The 9,766-nt window shown below is 41.1% G+C and overlaps 1 protein-coding gene across 1 annotated transcript; it reads right to left on the bottom strand.

Moving 5' to 3' along the window:
* Nucleotides 1–5,074: 5,074 nt before the first annotated feature.
* LOC112504542 lies at nucleotides 5,075–5,821 on the bottom strand. Its single transcript, XM_025108487.1, has one exon. It carries the CDS (start codon nucleotides 5,819–5,821, stop codon nucleotides 5,075–5,077), a length of 747 nt encoding a protein of 248 aa, XP_024964255.1.
* Nucleotides 5,822–9,766: the final 3,945 nt, after the last annotated feature.

Raw genomic sequence — 9,766 nt, forward strand, 5'->3', positions numbered from 1 at the left:
AGGGGTTAGGGTTTTTTTTTTGGGTAAAGGGGACGGAACCCCGTCAAAATTTATTCAAGAAATAAAAGGAATACAACTACGAGGGGCATACCCCAAGGAAAAGGAACAATAAGTGCATCCCAAGGAAATGTTTAGGAAGCACACGAAGTAAAGGTCTAATTCTAAAACCCAAAATGGGGTTAAAGAACCTACAAACCCAAATGAAAAAACTATCACAAAAGGTAAGATTGTAATAAGCCCAGCATCGAATTTTTGGGCCATCAAGAAAAAGCCCAACTGAATTCCAATCATCCCCAACACTCTTGCACACCCATAAGCTTGGCGCATCCCAACAGCAGCAATTAGGCCCAACATGACAAAGCCTATCACCATCCAAAGCATTTAGGTCCAATTTGGTAGTCCAAGCCCAGTTCAGATCTTCAACGCCCACATTGTGCATAATCATCTTGTCCAGATCAACATCAAAAGCCACCCATCGAGAGGGAGAAGTCGCGAACCTGCATTCAAATCGAAGACTCTGCCTACTTCCAACAATGATTTGAGATCGAACAAGCCTCTCGATCTTCTTACCCCAATCAATTTTAGTTTCACCATCCCCTATATCATGATAATCGATCAAAATGGCAGCAAATTCTAGGGTTTCAATCCAATCACCCTTATCCAAGATACGAGTCCAGATCATCCTCTTCGAATCCAGAAGAGATCGACACCATTGCCAGGTAATAGAAGAAACGTACAATGCCCTTTTCATAGTCGATTTCTCCTCATCATCATTCCAATTCCAAAGATTCTGTCGCACACTGTACCCATTGCGAATTTTAGAAAAATTAACCCTTTCTTTCTTGCCTCTAGGGTTTCGAATCAGCCATTTATGTTGACCAAGAGAACGATCAAGCCATCTATACGGAGAGACAACGAAAGTAGGCGCAATATGGGATTGAATCCACATCCAGAAGTTAAGAAAAACTAGCACAGACCAGCAGACATGAAGACCATAAAGCCTTCGACTTTGCGCAATTACATCCCGGATACACACCAAGCCAACACATTGAAGGACAAGCAGATGGCCAGAAAGCACAGAAAAAGAAGACAGAGACAAAGAATAGTTTTGACATTGAATACTCCAATTGCATCTGTAATCATTATTTGGAATCCAAACAATTGGAAACCAAACTTCAACAATTATCAATAAAGATCTTATTTTTATGCAATGTCTGTTGGTCTTGAGTAAACTTCCAAGGTGATGCAGCATAGGATAGATGGTTAGCTGCATCAATTGTTCACCCAAAAGACTTGACCATATACCAATAGACCATATACCACCAGCAAAATCACCCTCCCAAGCTACATGTTTCACACACAGATCACCAGTATCCAGAAACCAGACAGGTTGAGACATACACCCACTGGTCATACAGATAACACCATTAGACCACATCTTGGACAAATGGAACAGGGCAAGAAAAAGCCAACAGATGTGCAAATGGCCAAACTCAAACAAAAAGGTGATTAGGACAAAAGCAATAGGTAAGGAGGGATCAGTCTCAAGATGAGAAAACAGACCCATAGAGGCAACAAGATTAAAAAGATCAATCCCAAAAGTAGAAAACAGTCCCATAGTGGTAACATAGGTAGCCAGATCAAAGATCAACAGCCAGTGTACCAAAACATATGAGACAGGGTCCTCCATCGCGGTAGGATCATAGATCAACCACCTACTGGAGGCCCAAGACCAAAAAAGGGGGGAGAATGAAAAATAGCAGAAGTCAAAAGAGGGAAAGAACAAACGGCTAAGCGAAGTCCGAATACCAACAGAGATAGGTAAAGCCATAAAAGCAGCAGTAGGTAGATCATCCATAGAAATCCAGATTGAAGTATGAACCAAAACAAGAAAACTATACCACCATCTTATGATCATAATCGGCTGAAGATATAGCCAACAGAGTTGACCTCCAACATCCATATTTGTCCACAAGCCAAAAGAAATCTTCCTGATCACCTCATGCAAGACAGCACGGGTAGCTTTGTAACTGTACACAGGAAAAGATGGTTTGTTCATAGTCATCCACCATCCTCTATCCACAAAACTGGGACTCCTATACCCCCAATACCCAAGAAACGAAACCAAACATAAAAGAAAAACAAAAAGCTTTTTTCTTTTATATTTGGTGACTCCAAAATACCAATTATAACCCACCCCTTTCACCCACATAATGCACAAACACATGACTTCAACCCTGTACACCTTATAGCAATGGCTCCCAGCAACCATCCATACCTCCGAATAAACCTCCTTATATCGCCAAGTCAAAAACAAACAACACCCTATCTCCTCTACCCTGCTTCCCCTTATTACATCATCCCAAAGAATAGTCCCAATACCCCAAAAAAAACCAGACCAAGCTGGCAAAGTACTTGCACATAAAAATGTTAGTAGAAAGTAATCTTTTTGTCCCGGTCCACCCCGTAAAAACCCATTGTAACCCAAAGTGTTTCCCAAAGCCCCCCCCTTTGATCCCAAACCCAAGGATTCTCATAAGCATATATTGAATATTTCTCTAACCCCTCGTCAGCAAGAAAAAGACAAGAAGCCCACCAAATAAGACCATACTCCAAGAGAAGCTCATCAGTAAGCATCTCCATACTCCAAGAAACGCTCATCCCCACACACTCCACATCCGGATTAAACAGAAGGCTTGTCAACATAAATGAAATCACCTTTTTCAAAACCCAAACCCCAAATCTCGGCAGCCCTTCTCACATGCTCATTATCTTTGACTTTAGGCCCAAAAGTTTCAATCTGATCAAATCCAAAATTTGTTTAGACAGGCACTCAACAGATCTGTGCATTTCAGAATGAATTCTGTGATTCCTTTCTTGCCAAATGAAGTACACAACAGCAGCAAGAAGAAGTCTGTGAATGATACTCCATATAGAATTGCATAAAGGACCATTAGATAACTGCTGAACCAATACAACCCAGGCATTATTAGTTCCCTTCAAACTTTGAATCTTGTCAAACATACCAGAAAACCCTGCAAGATATCTCCAAACTTCATTAACATACTGGCATTCAACAAATAGGTGGCTGTGAGTCTCCACTCCATCATTACATAGAACACATAACCTCTCTTCAGTCACTCTCCAACTGGCAAGTCTATCAAAAGTTCGCAGCCTTTCCCATATGGCGAGCCATAGGATAAAGGCATGTCTTGGAACACCATGGCTAAACCACACCAATTTAGACCAGGGCACAAGTTCAAAATTCATGAACAGGTCACTCCACACAGTAGCAACCTTGAAATCAACAGTTGAGCCTCCTCTGTCTTTCCACCTGATTGTCACACACATCATCTTTCAAGCAAGGCATGAATTGTTGGAGGATATAACCATGCTTGCACCAAATCGCAGGAGGTCATAACCATAGGCCATCAGACACCATATCACTGACTTTTAAATTTAGCTGCAGGTTAGCAGCATAAATTTCTCTTTTGGATATATACAAGCATAGGGGGCCAGCAGGGTGCCAAGAGTCAAACCACAAGGAGGTGGATCTTCCATTACCCAGAACGTGAATAATGTGAGTTCTAAACATGTTTCTAATTCCAATGGCTTTCCTCCAGAACCAAGGAGCATCATGAACCACACCCACATCCCAAAAATTCCTTCCTTTCAGTCTGTAAGCATGAATCCATCTGACCCATAATGATTCTCCATTTTCAACAATTTTCCATATTTGCTTGGCTAAAAGGGCTTTATTCCAATTCTTCAGGTCTTTAACTCCCAGTCCCCCCATATTTCTAGGATGACAAACAGTTTTCCAGCCAACTTTAGCCTTTCCTCTAACAGCCTCCCCACTACTCCATAGGAAACTTCTAAGTAACTTTTCAATTTCTTTCACCACAGACACAGGTAGCAGGAATAAAGACGCCCAATAAACACTTATAGAGGAAAGAACCGAGTTTATCAACTGCAATCTTCCAGCAAAGGATAACCATTTGTTTTTCCAGTCCAGGACTCTTCCCTTAATCTTGTCAATTAAGCCCACACAATCCTTATGAAAGAGTTTAGACGATAAAAGATGAACTCCCAGATACTTAACAGGTAGAATTCCCAGCTTGAAAGGCAGGATCTTCAATATTTCAGTTCTATTGCTACCCACAACATTGCCCAAGTAAGAAGTGCTTTTCCCCATACTTGGTTTCAGACCAGAGACACTGCTAAATTCCATTAAAGCATCCTTGAGAACCTTGACAGATCCCACATCCCCATGGCAAAACATCAACAGGTCATCAGCGAAGCATAAGTGAGTAAGACCCAGTTTCTCACATTTTGGGTGAAACTTGAAATTATCTTCTTCTTTAACCTTTCTTTTGACCATAAGAGTAAGGACTTCCATAACAAGGGTGAATAAGTATGGTGACAGTGGATCACCCTGCCTGAGCCCCCTCATGCCCGGGAAGAAACCATGATGATCTCCATTAACACGAATGGTAAAGGCAGCAGTTTTAACACACTTCATAATCCAACATATCATACAAGGATGAAAACCAAAAGATTTAAGAACAACTTCAAGGAAAGACCAGTTCACCGTATCGTAGGCTTTCTGAATATCCACTTTAAACGCACACCTTCTAGTTCCTCTCTGCCTGTGATATCCCCGCATGAGCTCTTGGGCCAAAAGGATATTATCACTAATCTGCCTATTCGGAATGAAGGCAGACTGATTAGGATCCACCAGATAATCAAGAGAGCTTTTATTCCTGTTAACAATGATCTTGCTGATACATTTGTACAACACATTACAGCAAGCTATCGGCCTAAAATCAGCAACACTTTTTGGAGATTGGGATTTAGGAACAAGGGCAATTACAGTAGCATTCACCTTATGAAGCAACTTTCCATTATCAAAAAATTGCTGGATAGCCCTGCAAGTTTCTTTACCAACAATATGCCAGGCTTTCTTAAAGAAACAGGAAGAGAAGCCATCAGGTCCAGGAGCTTTAGTATCATCAATATCGAAAATTGCATCACGAATTTCCTTTTCAGTCACATGTCTGACCATATCATCAGCCTATATAGTCGACAGTCTTTTCTGGAATAAAGAAGAGGGATCCTCAATCGACTTGACAGAGTCCTCAGTGCCCAAAATAGACTGAAAATGCTTGACAAATTGTTCCGCAACATCCGGGCCCACATACCTATTACCCTCCAAATCTTCAACCTCATTAATCCTGCCTTTATTAACCTTAGACTTGACAACATTATGAAAGTAGGCAGTATTGGAATCACCTTCTTTCAACCAGTGAATCTTTGATCTCTGTCGCAGAAATTTTTCCTCAGCAACTAACGCATCTTTTAGCAGTTTAAGATAGACAGCCCTATCCAAATGAACTTCTCCATTCTCCGGTTCAGCATCCATACAAGTCTGAGCAATATTCAATTCAACACGGAGATTCTTCACATTTTCAAACACATTGCCATGTTCCATATTCAACTTTCTAAGACCTTTTTTAACATCTTTAAGCTTAGAAACCACATAAAACATATGGCAGCCTCCAACATATCTAGACCAGGCATTATTAACAAGAGGAAGGAAATTAGGGGAGTCAGACAGGTGATTGTTGAATTTGAAAGGCTTAGCATGGAGGGAAGATTTGGAAGAGGAATGAACATCAATATTAACCACAGCTGGGCAATGATCAGAAAGCCCATAAGGAAGGAATGAAGCATGCACAGAAGGAAAGGAAGCCAGCAGACTCAGATTCCCAAGAACTCTATCCAATTTTTTAAGAAGGCCCTTCTGCTCCGTATCCGACATAGGTTTTTGGATCCAAGTGAACTTAAAACCAGACTAATTAACATCCTTCAACTCAGCCTCATTGATACATTCTCTGAAATCAAGCATACCCCGCGTAATCAAGGAAGTACCCCTAGAGCTGTCACCCGGATTTAGCCCCACATTGAAGTCACCCATCACAATCCAAGCGTCATTGTGCACCAGCCTGCTATGAACTCTAATTGAATCCCATAAATCTCTTCTTTCATTAACATTATTAGCCGCATAAACTACAAAACAATGGAACTTCACATTAACATCAATTAGGTGAGCTTGGGCATGAACAACCTGGTTATGGAACTCAAGAAACATCATATTAATCTTGTTTGGGTTCCATCCAATAATAATTCTGGTACGACCATTGTAAACAGAGTTATTAGAAACCCAAAGCCAGTTGCCAAAAATACCATCACAAATCACCTTTAATTTTCCCGCACAAACCTTAGTTTCAACCATCGAACACAAATCCAAATTATTTTCAGAAATAAGCCTTTTCACCTCATTTCTTTTAGAGACCACATTGAGGCCTCTTATGTTCCAAACAGCCAGCTTAACCATCAATAACAGCTCTAGGGCTAACCAACCGATCCCCTCCCTCTTCTTAAATTTTCTTCTTCAACATTCATAAACTCAGGCGCATCAGTATTACATGGGACATCTTCAAACAACGCATGCTTTCTGTAATACTCAACCTGCTCCTGAGACCATGCCTTAAAAACTTCATCAGAGGGATTCACACCATGTTCCAAATAAAAATTAACCGCTTCTTGATCAAAGAACCATTTTTGTTCATTTTCATTTTCACTATCTTCATTCATCTCATCAAGGGCATCAAAGGAGTTGCTAGTAGGGATAGAATCAGGCATGACTTTAACATTTATCTGCTGTCCACCAACACTCTCCTTTAACACCTTCTAAAAAAAACACCTGCTGTAGCGTGATCCCTCTTATTTTTGTCTTTTAAAGCAGAATTTTCAACAAGCTTAGCAGTCTTGTGTTGTTGCACATGAGCACCAGCCCCTGTTTCCTTCACCCGATCAGCACTAGTTTTAAGACCACTTTTCTGCCCTATTTCCATTTTAACAGCAGCAATATTTTTCTCATCAGAGCTACCATTTTGAATTCCCTTAGGACTTGCCTTTTGCCCTCTGGAAGGCTGCCCAACTTTGCTGTATTCAACGTTTCCACTTTTTGATTTACTTTGCTGATGCCCCTGTTTGCCATTATACCCACCAGCTTTTGGAACATACTGAGACTGCAACACTCCATTTTGAACTGAACCTTGGCCTTGAGAATAAAACCTTTGATTAACCCAAGTTTTAGTAGCAGTATTAGAGCTACCTCCCACCTGTTTGCCCATACCCTTGACTTGTTGATTACCCTCAGCCTTTGATTGTGAAAGAATAGGTCGATTTCGTTTCCCAACCATCTGAAAACCCTCATCACCAGTCTTTAGATCTTTCTTTGACTCTTCCATTTTCAATTTTGCCATCATTTCAACTTCAGAGAGAGGACGCGCTTGACACTCATTAAACGAGTGACCAATGACAGAACAGTGCTTACACCGAGGAGGCTTCCAATTATAAACAGCTGTGACAGAGACTTCTTTATCAGTTTTACCATCCAAGGAAGGGATAAGAGTAATAATTTCATCAGGGATCACTTTATCAGCAGCAACTTCAATCAAAACTCTAGCAAAACCTGCCCTACCAGATTGAGAAACACATCTTTCCTCAGTAGCCCGATCAAGAGTAAGAGGAACACCAATGCCACTTTCTAGTTCACTAAGACCTTGAGCGTTCCACACTTCAAGTAGGACACCATACAGGTTAACCCAAAGTGGTAGCTTCTTTAATTCAGGTTTCCCAAGAAAATTACCAGCTTCCCATTTGCTCACAAACAATGGGACACCATTAACAAGCCAAGGCCCATTTTCAAGAACATACTTCATACCATCCTCATTATTAAATTTAAGCAGAAAATATCCCTCATAGTTGGAAGCTACATTAATCAAGCCATACCTTCTCCACATACGGCTGAGATTGTTATTAACCACAAAGTAAGGCATATTAGCTCCAACAAAATGCCCAACAAGAAGCATGGCATTTTTCTTACTACCTTCAATGATGACTTCCTTTGAAAATCGAATCGCCATCCTACCATCATGCAACAGAACAGGAGGTTTATAGCTTAAAACAATCTTACTTTCTGATTTGCCTTTAATCTTGTCCGCTAGAGTTATGCCCTTAGTACTCCATATGTTCATAGGCTTCTTAGCAGAGTTATCTTTAACATTATTAGCTGACCCCTCCACATTATCAGACATGATCACATCCTGGAATTCACTTAAGTCAGGACTAGCAGGTCCTTTACCATCAATAACCTTTTTGGGCAAATTTCTATCCTTCCCCTGCCCCTTACAAACTACATCTCCACCAGAATCGATCGAGAACATGATCCCTGCCTTTTCAAGATTTCGAAGATTCGACTTGTTAGCCAAACCTTGATCAGATGCAGAAACCTGTTCATAGAGGTTTCGAAACTCACCAACATTTGATCCAGCAGAATGAAAATCACTTTCAGAGTTAATATCAACATTATAAAGCATGGTAGGATCAGATATAACCTGTTTCCTTTCACATGGATTAGTCTTGGTTCCTTCCTGGGAATTTCGTGAACACCCACCAGGTCCAGATTCAAATTTGTGAATAACATTTTTGATGTATTGTTCTGAGTTGCTCATATAGTCCAGATTGGAGCGAAAATTACCAGGATCAGATACCGATTGATTACCAAGTTGAACATTAGCAGAGTCATATTTCAAAATAGGAACCGTAACACGAGCAGGGGCCAAAATCGATTCATTCACATTCACCATTGATTCAATCTCACGCATCAAATTACCTTCAAACGACTTGGAATCCATACACTTTCCTTCCTTAGAAACAAATTTCACGACCTTCTTCCTATGGCCGTGCTTTTTCGACGAGGCGGGTTTAGCAATTGACGATTTCGAACTGTTATCTTTCTTCGAACTATCTTTGGTTCGATCAGAGATCGATTGATACTCGTCAATCACATCCTTAGCAGAAGGGGCATCAAACACATTTGAATCATCATTAATTTTACGGTTTTCATTAAGAACGGGATCGATAGGATGAGAAATCAGACGGGAATCGATAGGATCCATGCAAAATCAGTAAAGTAGATTACATAATCGAAGCAACAGCAAGGAAACAGAGATGAGAAACGGGTGAAATCAGCAAAAACAAAGAAAAAAGTTGAGAGAGAATTTCTAGAGAGAGAAAGTTAGAGAGAGAAAAAAAAACGCGCAAATGAGAATCCTTAGGGTTTAGGGTGTAGGGTGTAGGGTTTAGGGTTTAGGGTTTTTTTTGATAGAGAGGGGGGGGGGGGTGACCCCTCCAGATCAAGAAAAAACACTTAAACGCTAAAAGCGAGACAAAATACGCGCTCGGGTGGGGGCGAACCACATCCACCAGAAGAAAACCAAGGCACCCAGAGAGAAAAAAGGAGGGAGAAGGCGAAGAAGAAAGAAGAGAGGAAGGGAAATAGAGAAAGGAAAAAACAGAGAGAGGGGAAAAGACGAAGAGAGAGAAGAAGAGGGGATAAAGAGAAAGAAATAGAAACCGACCACAAGGGAAGGGCCCAGGCAAGCCAAGACTGGGAAACAATGGGGAACACCACAAGAGCAAGAGAAGGGGCCTAAAAAAGGCACACCCTAGACCGCACCAAGGAAACCGAGAGAGCAACGGAGCTCACAAGACCAGAAAAAATAGCAACACAAAGACAGAGAGCTAAGGGAGATTCCAGGCGAGCCGAACCCGAGCAACATTGGGGTTTGGGGTTAGGGGTTAGGGTTTAGGGGTTAGGGTTTAGGGTTTAGGGGTTAGGGGTTAGGGGTTAGGG

This window comes from Cynara cardunculus, unplaced genomic scaffold (assembly GCF_001531365.2).
Source record: "Cynara cardunculus var. scolymus isolate 2C unplaced genomic scaffold, CcrdV1 Un_Scaffold_5953, whole genome shotgun sequence".
Taxonomy (NCBI): domain Eukaryota; kingdom Viridiplantae; phylum Streptophyta; class Magnoliopsida; order Asterales; family Asteraceae; genus Cynara; species Cynara cardunculus.